The sequence below is a fragment of the Oryzias latipes genome, chromosome 14 (assembly GCF_053564925.1).
Source record: "Oryzias latipes strain Hd-rR chromosome 14, Olatipes_Hd-rR_3.1".
Taxonomy (NCBI): Eukaryota; Metazoa; Chordata; class Actinopteri; order Beloniformes; family Adrianichthyidae; genus Oryzias; species Oryzias latipes.
In genome coordinates, this window is record NC_136250.1 from 24,300,088 (window position 1) to 24,318,024 (window position 17,937).

Genomic DNA, 17,937 nt, shown 5'->3' on the forward strand with positions numbered 1-17,937 from the left:
AGAGAGCTGGTCGGCCCCTTTAGGGTGCTTTCAGAAACAAAATCATCTTCATGCATGTCAATGCACCATCCCATGCTGCAAGAAATACCTCTGCATTATTGGCTGCTATGGGCTTAAAATGAGATAAACTGATGGAGTGTCCCATTTAGAACCTTTGGAGCATCCTCAACCAAAATATCTATGACCCCCTGAACCCCCCATGAAACAAAACTCTCTCGGAGTGGCCTTTTATTGTGGCGAGTCTACAGCCCACTCGAGCAATCTTCTGACTTTCTTATTGAACCAGATAAATAGAAATGTGGATAAATAACTGAACACATTTCCTTTTAGACTTTGGTTGAACTTGCAGCTGCTTCAGAGACCAGACAGTGTTTCTTCACAGTTCACTGAGGTCTCCTTCTGCACAAAACATGTGATGTTGAAAACCCACAAAAGTAGATAGACACAACACAGTAAACACACACAGGTGGACAGGCCATGAGTCATGACCCTGGGCCCCATTTCTAAAGGTCTCTATGTACAAAGCATTTGCATTAACCAGGTAAATATGAGCACATGCCGTAGTTTGACTAAAAGAAAACCCACATTTACACAAAAAGGACTTTTTGCAGGTTTTGGGCCTGCAGTCCGAGCATTAAAAGCAGCAAGGACAGCAGCAAGCTTCACCACAGCAAGAAAAAAACAACAAAGGACAAATTCAGATATGACAGATGGCACATCTGTGATGTATTCATTTTTGTCTTTGATGCAAGGAAACGACCAAGTTTACTCTCAACAAGCCTTCATCTGCTACAGTTATCTTCCAAGGGTTAATATAAGAGACGTAAATGAGATGGAGGGGTGTTGTTAAACAGGACGCACATTCAGCAACAGCTGTAAATGGGTCACTTTTTATTTTTGGCCTAACTAATGTTTTCTCTGCCAAAAATGAAATGATACTTTAATAAAAACTACTTTTTGAACAAAAATGAACAACAACAAAAAAGAGACCAAATTACACTATGATGATGTCATCAAATTTAAAGCAACTAGTGACAGTAAAATGTGGGAAGAAGCACAAGCTGAGGATACAGAGTCTTCCATGATGAGGCTGCACACGCTGGGTTACGCGGAAAGACGCTCCAGTTTCCACGGTTGCGTATCTGTGCTGAGAGAATAATAAGAGTCAACAAATGGACACATTTCACATATGATGGAACCAAAACATAGTGCTTTCTACACTGTCTGAATGACCGGCAGACAAAAACACTTGATATGATGTTTGCAGTAGAGGGCTGCAACCAGGCGGGACCCAACGCAAATCTCGCAGGAGCAGGCGGTTTCAATTTTGCTGCGGGTGGGATTGGGTGGGTAAAAAAAAAAGGGATTAGGGAGGTTTCCTTGCGACATGATTGAGAAGATGTCAATAGATGATGTAGAAAATAAAATAAAATAACTTACATTACTTCCGTTTTATTTATTTTCGGAATCTGAAAGATGTTTTATTTTGAAAAATTGCCCGATTCTCTTTTAAATCCATCTATGTCACTCTTGACGCAGGCCAATTCGCTCAATGAAATGAGCAAAATGAATTAAAAAAACAAACGTCTTTGGAAAGTTTCTTTGCCAAGTGGAAAACGCCCAGCCAGGAGACAGAAGAGGAGCCTTCCACTTCCAAAAAAAGAAAGCTACGTTTAATAGACAGTATCAGGAGTCCTACTTAAAATACGGATTTATCCCAACGGGAGATTCCCTCCAACCATTCAGCATTGTGGTGAGTTGGATTTTCCATGCACTTATTTTGAAGGCATGTTTAAATGTTATAATTATAGTGACCAGGGAGTGTTGCGGGCAGAGAGGACGTTGCTCATGTCATAATTTGTGTTCATTGTTATGTTTAGAAAATACCACAGTTTTCATGCAAGTCATATTATTTTGTTGTACTGTAGTGTTGGTCACGTGCACGTTTGGTGCTCGTTTGCTGTCGGAGTTCCACAGGCTGCAGGGGGAATTTAATCAATCCCCTTTGCCTGCTTTAGTCAAAATAGGGTTAAACACGGGTGTTTGTTTTTGCCTACGTGTCCTTTCATCTGGCATTTGTGTTGTTTCACCCTTAGTTCTTTCTTCCTGTTGTGTTTACTTCTTTTTAGCACCATGAGTGTGGGAAGGGGAGAGGAGGATGACACCTGTGCGATGTACAATGTTTAGCATGTCAAAATAAAAGTGCAGAGTACGTCTTATCACGTGTCTCTGCCTTTATTGTAGCCTTGCTGCAGTTTGTGTCGGCCACATATAACATACCGGTCCGTGAAAATTTTGCCAGACATCAAACCGGTCCGTGGCGCAATAAAGGTTGGGGACCGCTGATTTACAGCACAGACGCTAAGCCAGGAAAGTTTGACGTTTGGAGAAGTTTCTCAATTGTTTTTTTTTTTTTTTTTTTTTACATGCAGGCCAGAGAAAAGAAAAAAAAAGAAGAAAAAAAAACAACCCCATGAATCTCTGTAAAAATATCAATACAAACACGTGTTTTTTTTCCTGCTGGACGGGAGAAAACACAAAATCAATGCATCTCTATTATTGTGCGGGAATAAATTCTCAGAGTTTTGCGGGAGCGGGCGGTAATGGTCAGAAATTCAGCGGGCGCGGGATGCAGAAAACAGTCCCGCGCAGGGCTCTAGTTTGCAGCTAAGTTATTATGAAACTCACAAAAAGATCAACACGAAAATGCTCAATTTGAACCATTAGTGCACTCTTGAAACGTTGAAGGTGCTTTTCGAGACAGAAAAGATCCTTTGGCTTGATATGATAGTCAAAAATAGTTTAAAATGTCTCGGAAAACAAAGTAGGCGCTATGGGTTCTCTGGATTTTTAGAATGTTTTGACCTGAGGACCATAGAGATGATTTGGAGGTGTAAGGAGTCAGCAGAGCAGAAATAGAAATGGGAGCTTGTCCTTTGAGGGCATAAAAAGTTGAAACAATGATTTTAAAATCAATTCTAAATTTTAGTGGTGGCCAATGTAACGAAACTAAAAGTGGTGTGCTGTGTTCCCTTCAAATGTTGTGCAGCGTTCTGGTCAAGCTGGAGACGGGTAACAGCAGAATTGTTAAGACAGATAAAAAGAGAGTTGCAATAATCTAAACTAGAGGAGATAAGAGTATGCATGACCACCTCCAGGCCAGATTTAAAGGAACCTCTTGAATGTGTTGCGGGTCCCGAGTGCGGTGACCACAATAACAAAAAGAATTGTGTCTGTGAAAATATAAAACAAGTCTCAGAGCAGAAATCACATGAACACTCTCTTTCATTCTCCAAATCACTTCTATTTAAATATTTCAACACATTTACAATTTCAATTCAGTGCATGTTGTCGTCCAATATACAATTTGACCTCTAAATTAAGTATCTGGCGAATATATCACATCAGTAATTACTCTCCGTTTCCTAATACATTACATTTCAGTTTCAAAACTTAACAAAAGAATCACATAAGAATCACACAAGTTTAATTTACTTCAACTTGTAGTTAGACCAAAATTGAACTTTTTGGTCTAAATGCAAAGCGCTGTGTGGCGGAAATCTAACACTGGACATCACTCTGAACACACCATACCCACTGTCAAACATGGTGGTGGCAGAATCATGCTCTGGGGGCTGCTTTTCTTCAGCAATCTGGTTAGAGATCATGAAAAGCTGGATGGTGCCAAATACATTGGCGCCAATATTGGAAGAAAACCTGTAGAAGTCTGTAAAACATTTGAGACTGGGGTGGAGATTCACCTCCCAACAGGACAGCGACCCTAAACATAAAGCCAAAGCTACAATCGAAAGGTTTAAAATGATATGTTTTCATGTGTTGGAATGAAACAGTCAAAGTCCAGACCTGAATCCAATCTAGAATCTGTGTCAAATCTGAAAACAGCCGTTCATCAACACTCTCCATATCATCTAACTCAGCTCAAATTGGTTTGCCAGGCAGAATGGACAAAGATTTCAGAGACATAGCCCAAAAGACTTGACGCAGTAATCACAGCAAAAGGGGATTCCACAAAGAATTGACTCAGGGGGGCTGAATACTTTTGCACACTGCACTTTTCAGTTTATTTGTAAAATAAAATTGAACTCTTGTTCAGTTGTCTAATTCACAACTGTGCTTTCCCCATTTGTGTTTGTCTTTCAGAGACCATTCCGATAAAAATATATTCATATTTGTGGTCATAATGTAAGAAAATGTGGAGAAGTTGAAGGGGTTTGAAGACTTTTGCAGGCCACTGTAAATGTTGGTCACAGCTAAAGTTAGCATCTGGTTGATAGCATCTACTTCATCACAAAGTCTAAGTTTAAACCAACCGCAAACGCTTGACAGAGAATTAAGATTCAATCAAAATAAAGTTACAGGGGCCTGTTTCAGAAAGGAGGTTAAGTGCGTTAACCCTGAAATCAGGGAAACCCTGGGTTTTCCGTTTCAGAATGGGAGGTTTGTTAAACCAGAGAAAGCAGAGTAAGTCAAACCCGTTTCTGAAAGAGAGGTAACTTATACTCGGAGTCAGTGTCCATGGTTACTTACGATGTGAACCTAACCTGGTCGGGAGCAGGTTTTATTCTCTAAACTCAAGGTTTCTGCCGGTCCCCTCCCCTTTTTGAAGACGAAGCGGTATTTTTTGCTTTAACCTTCATTGCCCAAATTTCCGTCACACAGAGACGGTCTAAGTGACAAGAATGGCTTGTCCTTTTTTGGAGGACCCAATAGACGAGGAGGCTGCATTATTTCGTAGAGAATTACATTTACGTTGTGCGAGGATTTTGAGACCTAGACTCGATTTTCTGTCATTTCCCCATACGTTTTTGTTTGAGCGTTACCGTTTTTCGTTGCAGTCAATTACATATATACAATGAAAACAACATTAGATATCTATTGCTATGTAGATGTTTCATATGTCAAATATTGTCAACAAAGCCTACATTCATGACATGCTCAAATTTGACCTGATTGAATTATGTTTTTATACTTCATTTTTAGCTGCTGCCATGTTCTTTTAATTCCTGCAGGATTGCATCTACATGAAAATGAAATCAGAGACATTGAATTAGATTAATGTAACAATTACTTTTTGGAAACACAATTTGCTAGTACTGCTTACTTTCTTAATCCCACATAAACCTATACCACTTGATCAATACAAGGGTAGACATAAGCTCACTTTTAAAAACACAATTGCATGTATTAATATTAAACTGACCAACGTTTGCAAGAGGGGAAGGTTAACAAAAAGTCCTCTAAACATTACCGACGTTAAATACATTTTCCCCCAGATTGGTTCTGTACACTGTGCAGCATTTCATGCAATTACACCAGGAATAACACTTCAAAAGTAAGTAAGTATTTCACACCTTACACTATTTAAAAAGTTATTAGTCAATATTTTATAACAATGATTTAAATGCAAACTTCTGCATTAACTTGAGCAGCTATGTTTTCCCACGCTAACTGTCTCTGTTTTGCAGATGCAGCGGTGTTGCTTTTCTTCTGGAATATGTGCTCATATTCACTGTAACTCTGCAGCAGCACGTCAAGTTCAGCTGGCGAAAAATATGCAGACCTCTTTTTTTCCACGGTTGCCATGGTGACTCGTAATATCTGCGCTCCATTGATAATGGCTTCTTATAGTCGCACGCTCACCTCCGAATCAGTCCACTCAGAGTTGATTGACCTAACTCCGATCAGCTTCTCTGAAACAGAGAACTCAGAGTTGTTAATTTCTCGATTGACCAACTCAGAGTTCAAGTTTAACCTCAGAGTTGGTTGAATCCCCTTTCTGAAACAGGCCCCAGGACTGCTGAAGATGCGGAAACTTGTAAAAGGGAGATGAAATAAAAACAAACGATTCTAAATCTTTTTTCCCTGAAATATGATCTGAGACTGGGTTTGGTTTTCAGTGTTATGATGGTGTTCTATCAGAAAAAAGTAATGTTGCTTTTATTGAACAGAAACAACTTCAACAAATCAACAATTTGGTTTCGTTGAATCTTTGTCATCTGTAAAAAAACAAAAAATGACTAATGTTTTTAGATTTTTTTTCCAACTGAATTTCTTGTTGCAGCATTTTAATGTGACAAATAGTTTTTTCAGAAACCGGAAGCTAAAAAAAAAAACTAACCGCAAAATTGAGGCCGTTCAAACGGGTCTGTGACATTAAACCGGTCCGGTCTGGAAAAGGTTGGAGAGCCCTGCCCTAGAGGACTGCAGCACTCCTGAGAATGGAGACGCAGATTTCATCTTCCAGCAGGACCTGACAACTAAAGGGCGGAACGTTATTCTGAGTGATTTGACCTGATCATGACCTCTGTCTTTACCTTTCTGCAAAAACAGAGAAGTAAATGGGGAAAACTCCTGTTTTTGTGTTTTATGAACTGGAACCCCAATTTATGAAACAGGCAAATGCATGAAGTCCATTAATCAGTGGGCACTGAGTCTATATTCTATATAAGTTTCGGTTTGTGGATGGAAACATGGACATTTTTCCACGGTGCTCTAATTTTTTTGAGAAGAGTTGCATGACTAAAACAAATCATTTTGGTCAAGAAACTACAATCGAAACCAATTTAAATTTTCCTGTCAAAATGATTTACTAGGGGAAGTATTTCACTTCAATGTCACAAATGTGCAGAAAACATTTCAGATGTCTCTGATTTCAAACCGTAAATGTCTATCAGACCGGTCTGTGTCCCTGAAGCTGAAAAAGTGTGATGGAGAATGTGAAATCTGGGCTTTCACTGCTGCCTGCTCCACAGGAGGAGGTCTTGAGGACGTCTAGTTTGTTCTGCATTCGGTGGAAATGAAGTGGCAAAGTGATACTTTGGCATCAGTGCAGTTCGGGCGATGAGATGAAATCAAAGAGGGCGACTCACACTTCTGAAGGCTCCGCCCACGGCTAGGTTTCTACCAAAGAAAAAATGTCCATCTCAGGAATCTAAACTCTAGATTTAGTTTTTCTAGACGTCTTTTGGAGAATTTCAGGCGTGAATTTTAAAAGGAAACTTTAAACGGATGCAGCTAGAGACAGAATCATCAGGAATAATAATTCTATAGGTTTCAGGGTTGGACATCTGAGGACCACTACGGCCTCTGTGTGCAGGTTCTTCTGTGTTGCTTCTGCACCCGGTCAATGTGACATAACGTACAGATGGAAATTTTTCCGCGTTGAACATTAACGCACCACGAGCCAGAGTTTAATAGTCTAGTCAGACATGTTCGTCTCTGCAAAACAAACTGACCCGACGAGACAAAGCAGAGCCACTGACCCCCGAAGGCCTTAATCGATCAGTAAACTGCTCCATGACATTTAAGTTTTTCTTTACGCTAATGATTCACTGCTGCTCCCCCCCCCCCAATGACAGTCAATGGAGACAGCAGCTCTGCAAATTCATTTATTTACACTACAAAGACATCATTGTGATTACAGACTCTGCAGGCCTGGAAAGGCCAAGTGATGACAGAAACTGCACGGTAAAAAAAACATTTAAAAGCAGTTTAAAGTTTAAAAAAATCTGTCCACCAATCAGAAGAAGCGCTGCTCGGATCCCGAGCTTCAATTGGCCAAAAGTCACAACGTGGACAGAAAGTCACGCACCTGAAGACAGAAAGTAAGCTGAGTAAAGCTGTCACAGTAAACGCTAATACGTTCTTTCAAAATAAAGCCAACCTCGTCGATGATAGCTTCCTGTTTAATGCCATCGTTTTGGAAGTCGTCCTCAACGTCCAGAACCAGAACCGGAAGATCAGCAAGGTAATCAAAGTCCAGCCTGCGCAAAGGTACACGGGTGTAAATGACCACGTCCAAGTACACACACCCCAACAAAACGGAGCGTGCTCAGAAACACAGGTACCTGAGGTTCTTATGGTGGAGCCACGACTCGTGCCTGAAGTGAAGCTGCTCAAGATACTCCAGAGGAAGGCCTTGCTCCTCCTCACGGCCACGGTGCAGCAGCCTCTGCATGCAGCGCTGAGACCACAGAGACAAGCCGTCACTGACAAAAGCTGCAACACGGTGTGCTCTTCGACTGCTGCACACGCAGAGAAAATCCCTGGCAGAGACGCAGTTCAGGTGTGGTCACACCTTCACCACTAGCATTGTGTTACCTGTGGCGAGGCTCTCAGGTAGATGATGGCATCAAGGGCGATGTCTGCCTCAAACTGGTTTAGTAGCCAGGTGTGCCAGTCCTGATAAACACTCCATTCCGTCTCGGTCAGGTTACCGTTCTCATACAGGCTGGATGCAAACACATACCTAAACACAGTTTTGCCGTTACAACAGGCAGACTTTCTTGCCGTTGCCTGAAGTCTCCTTGCTCACGTGTTGGGTACCTGTCTGAGTATACAGAGCGTTCGTAGAACTGAACAGGGCTCTCTGCCTCTTCAAGCTTGGCTGATGGAGGCTGAAGTTGGGCGCGGACCCTGCTGAGGCATGCGTAGCTCTGCAGAGAGGTAAGGTGGGCTGTGACCGGCGGGCACTCGTTAGCATCATTTGCTAAGGCAGATCATTTGATGATGTTACCTGGAAGGTGTAAGACCATCGGCTGGGTTTATCATACAACATCTGCAGTAGATTTCCACCACTCTTCTGTGAAGAGCTTAGGTCCTAAAGACAGAATAAAATAGTCAGAAGGTGACAAATTCTGAAACAGACAGGAATATCAATCAGTGACCAGGTGTTCAAAGACAGGTAGGTACTAGTGAAGGAACTTGGCCATCTGTTGGACTTGAGGTACATTGACAAACACATATATCAGAACTTGTGTTCTTTTAACACAAGGATTTGTGTCAGTGGGTTTTTTTCACAAGGACAAATTTGTGTTACCAAAGCACAAAATGATGCTCCACTTGTACATTTGTAATACAGAAGCACAAATTTAGTTTACAGTTGCAAATCCTTACATGTGTGGACATGCAGACACAGTCATGCTGGGGAACCATTTGATGGTTTAATTACATCTAAAATGATATAAAAAAATAAATAAAATCCTGTCATTGGTGCAAATATGTGGTTTTTTAATGACTCTGTTGTCCGATGAAGCAGGGAGGGGAGGCAAGGTGTGGGCAGTAGTAGTCTATCTTTACACAGATAGACCGCGTTGCCAGATTGGGCAGCTCTCCGCTCAAATTTAGTGTTTTTTTGTGTCCAATCTGGCAACACTGCAGACAGCTAGACATCAAACTCACACACAAGTAAAGTCAAGGTTGTTACTGTACATATAACAGAAAAACTACGACCAAAGCATAGATGTCATCTCGCTGGTATCAATACTTCACCTTAGTATCGATACTTTAGATACTTCTCTCAAAGAGAAGAACCGGTTTGTCCTTTGTGTTATGCGGCAGTGGCGGCGGTCAAAAGAACAATTGACCTCAGCATCGTCACACCAAACTGGGGGTTAAATATAGTAAAAAAAAAAAAAAAAAAAAAAAAAAAAAAGCTCAAAGAAAAACAGCAAATTGTGCAAAAGCTAATAAATATGATTTCAGCCGGGTGTGTTTAAGAAGGACTCAAACCAAAAACCAAGCAGCAGTGAAAGAAAACAAGGACTTCCATGGACGGGGTGGTGGAGAAGGGATTCATCTGGTGTGCTCAAGGTCGGGGCAGAATTCCCCATCAAGTTCTGCAAAAACTTGACCGATATAGTTGGGAATTAAGCCAACCCTGGTGTTTTCATTTTGACTTTATTGCATACCATACATTTTTAGTGGGTCAAAAAAGTATTTAGTCAGCCTCCAATTGTGCAAGTTCTCCCACTTAAAAAGATGAAAGAGGGCCTGTAGTTTCCATCATAGGTAAACCTCAACTATGACAGTCGAAATGTGATTTAAAAAAAAAATCTAGAAAATCAAATTGTCTGATTTCTCAAGAAATTATTGGTAAATTACGGTGGAAAATAACTGTTTGGTCATCTAGAATGGGCCAAAATACCGGCAACAGTTTGTGAAGACTTACAGAAAATGTTTGACTGCTGTCAGTGTCAACAAAGGGAATGTAACAAAGTATGGAGAGCATAAAACTGTTTGACAAAAACTAAAAAAATTAAAACTAAATCTAAATTGGCACAGATTGGGTCGGGGTGGGGGGTAGCAGTCCAGTTGACCTTTCATAACGTGCAGGAGTTGGAAGCTCACCTGGTAGACGTCGTCGCTGTCATTCTGGACATTACACCACTTTCCAATGGGTTCAGGGATCACCTCCCAATCTTCTGAGGATCTCTGCAGGAGGCGCACGAAGGTGGACTTGCCTGCAGCTAAACACACAAAACACACACACAGCCATAGAAACCTGTAAGTGGTTGTGCTATGTGAGAGTACTATATAAATTAGTATTAACGCTTTCTAAATTATTAACCAAAGCCCGGATTTTGGCTCTATAATCAGCCATCATTTGGATTTTTCTTTTTGTCTGCATCTGTGTCTTTCTGTGTCTGTTTTCTGTCCATGAAAGCAGCGTTGAAGCAGAAACAGTCCCCCAGAGAAAAAGGGTGAAGGAAAAACTAAAGTTCATTCATCAAGACACTCATGGACTGTTAGAATGACTGTATACGAGGACTGGACTGAGTGACCCCTCCCTCCTGGCATTCCAAACAGGAAGTACCTGCTGGCTCCAAAAACTCAAAACCCCACAGACTTCTATAGAGAAATAACAGCTGTTAGTCAGTCATTCTATATTTTAGAATAACCATTCGTTCATTTTTTTTTTACATGTGCTTGATAATCCTCTTTTTTCCACGATATTTTTTCTGTAGTACAAGTTTTGACCTGACCAGTCAGATGTCTTGATAAAAGTAGGCGGTCTCATGTGAAACATTCGAAACGTTTGACAGATTTTGTGTAGCCTTCCCGTCAGTGGTGGGTGTGGCCCTCCAACAAGCTCACTACTGATTAGAGAGAGAGAGGTTGCGATAGAAATGTTGACCAATTCGGACCGACATCGTCTGGCTCCAACATGGCGGAGTCCATACCGTGAAAACAAAATAATAAAAAAGACCTGAATTGACTTCATTTGGTTGGAGCTGGAAGTAAGGAGTGATGTCACACTGGCTCAGTCCAGGTCTCGTATACAGACAATGGTTAGAAAACACAATGCTTCCGCAGAGAACAGGCTCTCCTGCAGCACAATGAACTACATTATTCTAAACCTCGTCCTCACCTCTTTCCTTTATGTATTTTCACAGTTCTTTTTGGCACTTTCTAAATCTACATGTCACAGAAGAAGGAAAACATATTTAAATCCTCTCACGCTGGTAGACTGTCATTAATCTGCATGAGAAGGCTTTTGCTGCAGAAAGTAGTTCCTCTGCTGTATTTCTGCTCAGAGGAATCAGCCACGTTGTCTTCGTCTCGTCTTTACATTCACCTAAATAAGCAGCTCCATAGAATTTGACAACAGAAAACATTTAAATACTAAAGTGAGGCAGCACTGAATGATAACATGGAGTGGTCGCACAAACACACCTCAGATTAACCTTAGGGGGGTTCTTTTAGGATATTTCCAATAAGTCATTATCATAGTAAAGTTTTGTAAACTATTCCTAAAAGTATGAACTATCTCAGATGATTTACTGATGCCTCTTTTCCCAGAAAGTGTCTAAACGCTGTTCCTGAAGCAGGTTCTGGCTCAGTTCTTCCTAAATTCCCTGCATAGTTTCCTCCTTCGTTGCCAGCTGTTGATTGGAGCGGGAACACAACAAGGTTCCGGTTCGGGCCTCGTACTCACCGATGTTCCCCTCGATAGAGACCTTTTTCAGGCGGCAGAAGCTGCGGTCCTGCGTGGGGGACCCGGTGGAGCCGCGCAGCCTCTTTGGCGGCGTGGCCATGATTCTGCCGCGGTGTCGTTTACGGGTTCCGACTCGGACGGATGAGAGCTGCTGCAGCCTGCGTCAGGCTGCACGCGGGAACCAGACTGAGCGCGCGAGCGCGCAGCCGCCTTGAAATTAAAAGCCGCGCCAAAACGTGTTTCTGTTTCCGGGGCGGGAGCAAAACAAAGACTCTTGTAATTTTTATTTATTTTTTCCTGTTGATTTGTTAATTTTATTTATTTAATATCGAGTCCACAGTGTGCAAAAGAGCATTTTGTAATCTGATGGTCATCATAATATTGGAGCCAGGTTAGTAACCCCCCTCCCCTCCCCCGCAGAACGCCTCAAAAAGTGTTGAACAGGAAATATCATTCTTGTCTTTGAAATAAAAGAACAAAATGAGTGTATAAGAAAAACATGTCAACTATAACATAGAATGGGCTGCAAACTTGTGTTTGGTCATTTTTTTGGGCTTTTATCAACTATTAATGTATTAAAGTCCTACTCCTATCATCCTCTATTCCTCTATATCTCTTGTAAAGGTATTTCCAGTGTTGTTTTTTAATTAAGTTATTATTATAAACAAAAGAAAAAACAGTCGTTTAATTGAACATAGTTTCTGTAGAGCGGCCATTGACTGTAAATCAAAACCCATCAGAGCGAGAGACACCCCCTGAAAATATGGGGTCTGTCAATGAGAAACATATGCATAAATACAAAACTGTGCACAATTAATACTTTGTGCACAACTTAAAATAAAAAAATATGAATACAGCATTTCGTTTTTTGTTTGACATGCCTGTTTTGAATACGATTTGTCTATGTTTTGAATACCACTCTTGCTTGTCTTGAATAGACAGTTGTCCTGTTAACAAACTGTTATTAGTGCGTCACGGGGTCACAGACAAAAAAAAAACAACATAAAAACAAAACAAAAAAAAAGCAGATTATAACAGCGATGTCCTGCCGCATTTTTTGTTCTAGCAACAGTGAAGTGGGGCGGGAGTTCCCCACTTTGTCAGCTAGTTTATTCCCGCACTCTGTACCCCGCTTTCGCCCATCAGTAGACGGGACGGGCTCTGGCAGCACCCTCGACCCCGAAAGGTTTGAGAAAATGGATGGAAAAATAACAAACTCAACAAAGCTAACCCAGAGCTATAGTAGGCTAACTGGTGGGCAAACATAGCAATCGTTAAAAAGAAATAAAAAAAATATATTAAAAAAAACAAAGAAAAGTTTGGTATATGTATCCTACTGATTGTTTGTTTGTTTAATTTGATCTTTTTCGTTACTGCAGCCAGTTAATTGCTTAATTTCCCCGTTGTGGGGACAATAACATTCTAAAAAGTTCTATTTTATTCCTGTTAAATAAAAAAACTTCAAGACGCATGCGCAAATTTGAACAATCTGTGTTTTGGAACTCCATGTATATGATTGTGAGCTCTTGATGTGTTTTTACAGTTTGCCATCAGAGTAAAAAGCCCATTGCTAAAAAATAAAATTGGCACATTGCTACTGCCAGACCTTTGCGCTCAAATCGCGCCGCAGGACCCCAGATCGTGTCTCTGCCATTGACTCAACCATTGCCATTGTAAAGGCCCGTACACACCGGGACGAATATTCACCAGGCATTATTCGCCAGCGTTTTTCGCCACGTTTTTTTTGTTCACACCCAGGCGATTTTCGCTGACGATGAGCCAAGCGAACATGCAATTTCATTCCCTGACTTTAGATGGCGCTTAATGTAAAACAGAAATACCCCTGTACACAAGGTGGCGCTGCGCAACTTTACGCTTCTTAAAGTCGCTTTTCACTCAGAAGAAGAGAGCAAGTATTTACGCGCTTGTCAGAATCAAACAAAGAAAACATGAATATTTCCAGCACCAGTAGCTCCAGTTCCAGCAATGAAGAAATTATTGTTCTGTTGAATGATGTGTTGCACCGAGTAAAGACTGATAACTGCCGTAAAGCAAGTCAAAGTTTTATTAACACAGGATCATTATTTGCAGTACAATACCTTTATACCGATGACACCACAGCAAACGATGAAAGACGCTGGAAAAGACGCAGATTTTGGGTACATCCCATAGTTACGAGAAGAGAAGAACATGGGGAGTTTTATCGACTGGTACGAGAGCTAAAAATGTATCATGAGCGTTTTCGGGGATATTTTAGAATGTCCGTCATTATTTCTTTGCGGCAGTGTAGATTCCACTTGGCGTCTTATCTTCTTCGCTGGTATGTGTGCTCAGAAAGGCAGTTTTGTGTTTGAGCGCCCCCAAGTTGTGTTTTACTGTAACTTCAGAAGCTCCAGACACGTGTCCAAAAGCCCCATTCTCATTAGTCGTATAGTTTTTGCCGCGTGGCGCCAAACCAAAAAAACGAACCCGAGGCATTTTTTATAAAGTGACGCTTTGAAGCGTGGCGTTTTTTCACGTCGGTGTGCACACTCACATTGGTGCCCTTTGTTTAGTCATGAGGCGTTAAACATCGGCGAATATCGCGCGCGAAATTCGTCCCGGTGTGTACGGGCCTTAACTGGCCACCTCTGCCACGAATCTCGTTCAGTGTGAACGCACCTTAAATGTAACCATAACACTAAACTTAACCTTTCCTCTGGGTCCGGGTGTTCAAGAATTAAGTTTTGCACTGGCCACAAGTATTTGGAAAATGACGTGTGAATAGTGCTATGCAAGTGTATTCAACAATTTTTACAATTTCTGGGACTGTCTATCGGTCTTCACTCAGGCAAGACGCAGCTTGCAGATAGGGGGAATCGAGGGCGGAGCTAATCAGCACCAATAGCCACGCCCATGTAGAGGAGTTCTTGGAAACACGCTTCAGATAAACATGACATTTTAAAGACATTTGGCTTGTGGAATTTTAGTTAAAAAAAACGTCGTAATTGTAACTAAAACACCACTGGGAACGTTTTTATTTTTTTTAAAAAAAAGGTCACGGGGAGTTTAAATAGATCATCGTTACTGGGAGGGGCTGTGGGCAAACTTGATGCTGCCACAAAATAAGCCCGAAGAAGACAATCTTGCGCATGCGCACTCGAAATCTACTCTAAAGATGGCGGCGCCCGTGGACCTGGAACTAAAAAAGGTGTGTAGTTTACAGGACGCCGAACACATCATATGTCTGACGCACGTGGTTGCGCATACTCTCCGATATTGGGTTACAGGCAGCTACCGCTGGTAGTTATTAGTGTGACCCATACCGCATTCAGTGGTGCACGCGGAAGGTTCACGAAATTCGGCTGACCGGTCACTTCACTAGTAACAAACATGTGAACCGGACCATTGTGTACCTGCACCGAATCTTTGAACCCCTTAGAGCAAAATGAGTTTTGAGGTTGCCCCCCCCCCCCCATCTCTTTGAAACGGCCGAGCATCCTTTCTGATCGGGTGGACCATATTCCAATCCCACAATCCTTTGCGGTATTAACACTGAGACAAAAGATGATGGGGTTTGAGGAAACCAGATTATGACAAACATGCTTGTAAATGTTAAAGTCCAGTTTTCCATCTTTCAGTGTCGTGGATTATTTTAGGTCAGATGTCGTTTTTTTTTTTTACCTCCTTTATGCAAACATTTAAATGGTCCAGGTTTATATCTTCATAGACTACCTTCATGTAGCAGATCGCTTTGCTTGTTAACTGATTTACAGGAGAGGCAGTGTTTCATTTTTCTGTTTGACTTCCTGAATCAAGCCAGAGAAAAGGAAGAGATGGGAGAAATAGTGAAACTCTGATTCTCTCCTGGTTTCCTTTTCGACTTTGAACAGAGCGATACTTCCTGTCTCTGCAGGCATTCGCCGAGCTACAGCTGAAGATGATTGACACACAGCAGAAGGTGAAGCTGGCCGACCTCCAGATTGATCAGCTGACTCGAGTTCAGAAACATGCCAAGCTCACAAGCACAGAGATCTCCTCGCTGCCGGAAAACACGCGCCTGTACGAGGGCGTCGGCCGAATGTAAGTGTGCTCTCCTGTAATCAATGCCAACTCACCAAAGAACACAGATGAGTTAGACACATCTGAAAAACATGAAACCAGTCTGGTTTTTCCATCAAATGTCTGGTTCTGCTTTGGAAATCTCAGTGTCACACGGTTCTACTGCAGTTGTGAAACCATGTGCCTCTTATTTTGAAAACTTTACATTTATTTTAAGGAGATCTCCACCAGATTCACATAAATTTCTTTTTGGAGAGGTTTTGATTGGCCTCATTGATGCTACTGAGGCTCCATGAGAGTTCCAGACAGAGGAATTCTGTCTGACCTGATTGACTTTATGAACTTCACATCCAGTCAACACTTTTATACACAAGTTTGAAGAGGATGTGCGTTTAGCAACTGATCTGCACAAACACTGAGCTACATAAGGGTTAATGGCCAACAAAGTGTGCTTTATCAGCATTAATGCACTTTATGCGTTAATGCTGATAGCACTCTTGCCTCGGAGCAAGAAGGCCACTGGTTCAAGTCCCGGCTGGGGGACCTGAAACAGAACATCAATGGGGGACCTTTCTGCATTGAGTTTGCATGTTCTCCTCGTGCATGCATGGGTTTTCTCCGGGGTCTCCAGCTTCCTCCCACCGTCCAAAAAGATGCTCCATAGGTTAATTGGCAACTCTAAATTGTCCATAGGTGTGAATGTGAGTGTGAATGGGTGTGTGACTGTGACCCTGCGGCAGACTGGCGACCTGTCCAGGGTGTCCTCTGCCTTCACCCATAAGTGGCCGGGATAGGCTCCGGCAGCCCCGTGACTCCGAAAGGGAACAAACGGAAGAAAATGAATGAATGAATGCACTTTGTGGAAGCAACCGTCCTCCGCAGTTGCTTCCATAAAGTGCATTAATTTCTGATTGTGCCCACTTTGACAGCCGTTAATCCGCTGCTACCATGATTACTTACAAAAGAAATAAATATATAACCAGTTTTTAGGCCTTTCATTCTAACATTTTTATGGTTCCAATCTCTTTTTTTTCTCTTCACAAAAAGTCGACTATTTGTTACGTGTCACGGTAACATAACGCGCTGCTTAGCCCCACTGACCTCGACTGCTGCGGCAAAGGAAAGCAATATATATGCTGATCGTCACCACGGGTTAAATAAAGCATCAGTTCAGAGAGAAAGTTTACCTCTTTTAGTCCAGATGATGAGGCTGAAGTTTGTTTTAAAGAAGCCAGTGCAGTGATACAGAACAGTTAAGCTATGTGCCCGGAACTTCTTTTTTAGGCGTACATTATCACCGTGGATTATCACTTTAATGCACACCCAGCAGCCAATCAGAATCGAGTATTCACCCGGACCATGGTATAAAGAAACGTTAATGTCTGAATGCTGCCTTTAGGTTCATCTGCCCTGCCGATCCTATAGATGACAGAAAACTGTTGTTTCAGGTTCATTCTTCAGTCCAGGGAGAAGATCAACAACCTGCTGACAGACAAACAGAAAACCGTGGACGAGAAGATCAAGGAGCTTGAGGTGCGAGTGCCTGCTCCATCACAGCTCGCAGTGCATGTTTGCGGGTTTCTGACTGTTGCTGCCCGTTTGTGGTCTCTTGCAGCAGAAGAAGGTGTACTTGGAGCGCAGCGTGAAGGAGGCTGAAGACAACATCAGAGAGATGCTGCTGTCCAGAAGAGCTCCGTAATCCGTTTTTTTTCTGTGCCACGTGATCCCAATAAAGCCCCTCCCACCCCTCTGTGTTGGTGTGAAGTGTCTCCTAAAGGTCTGTGAGGACCATGTAGGTTTGAAGGAGAGATGAGGGTCAACCAAACTGCAGTGGGGGTCAGTGACTGGGACACAACAGCAGAAGGAACCTCCACGGGCCTTCAGACTGGATGTTCTGTGGTTTTTGTCACAGACACAGTACAGTTCTGTAGAAAGATGTCAGAACACACAGGGAAATGCTGCTACACCTACCGGGGAACACCACCAAAACTCTCTTCAGACTGACAGTCCAGTAAGTGCCCGCTCCCGGCACACAAAATCAAAAAGATGTGGAAATCATTAAATCAACCAGCTAAACAGGCCGTTAGACACGCCCACAATTTGTAACTGTTTGGCAGGGATGGCCAGTTCCTGGCCTTAAGGGTTTATGTCCTACATGT

The 17,937-nt window shown here is 42.1% G+C and overlaps 2 protein-coding genes across 2 annotated transcripts; one reads left to right on the forward strand and one right to left on the reverse strand.

Moving 5' to 3' along the window:
• Positions 1-7,396: 7,396 nt before the first annotated feature.
• On the reverse strand, positions 7,397-11,946 carry zgc:110540 (deoxynucleoside kinase). Its single transcript, XM_004076643.5, has 8 exons — positions 11,738-11,946; positions 10,150-10,268; positions 8,537-8,620; positions 8,347-8,456; positions 8,122-8,269; positions 7,869-7,984; positions 7,685-7,784; positions 7,397-7,612 (listed from the first exon to the last, which is right to left on the reverse strand). The coding sequence occupies exons 1-8, from the start codon at positions 11,835-11,837 to the stop codon at positions 7,586-7,588; spliced, it is 804 nt and encodes a 267-aa protein (XP_004076691.1). The 5' UTR covers positions 11,838-11,946; the 3' UTR covers positions 7,397-7,585.
• Positions 11,947-14,747: 2,801 nt separating this feature from the next.
• pfdn1 (prefoldin subunit 1) lies at positions 14,748-17,528 on the forward strand. Its single transcript, XM_004076644.5, has 4 exons — positions 14,748-14,927; positions 15,633-15,799; positions 17,227-17,311; positions 17,394-17,528. The coding sequence occupies exons 1-4, from the start codon at positions 14,829-14,831 to the stop codon at positions 17,475-17,477; spliced, it is 435 nt and encodes a 144-aa protein (XP_004076692.3). The 5' UTR covers positions 14,748-14,828; the 3' UTR covers positions 17,478-17,528.
• Positions 17,529-17,937: the final 409 nt, after the last annotated feature.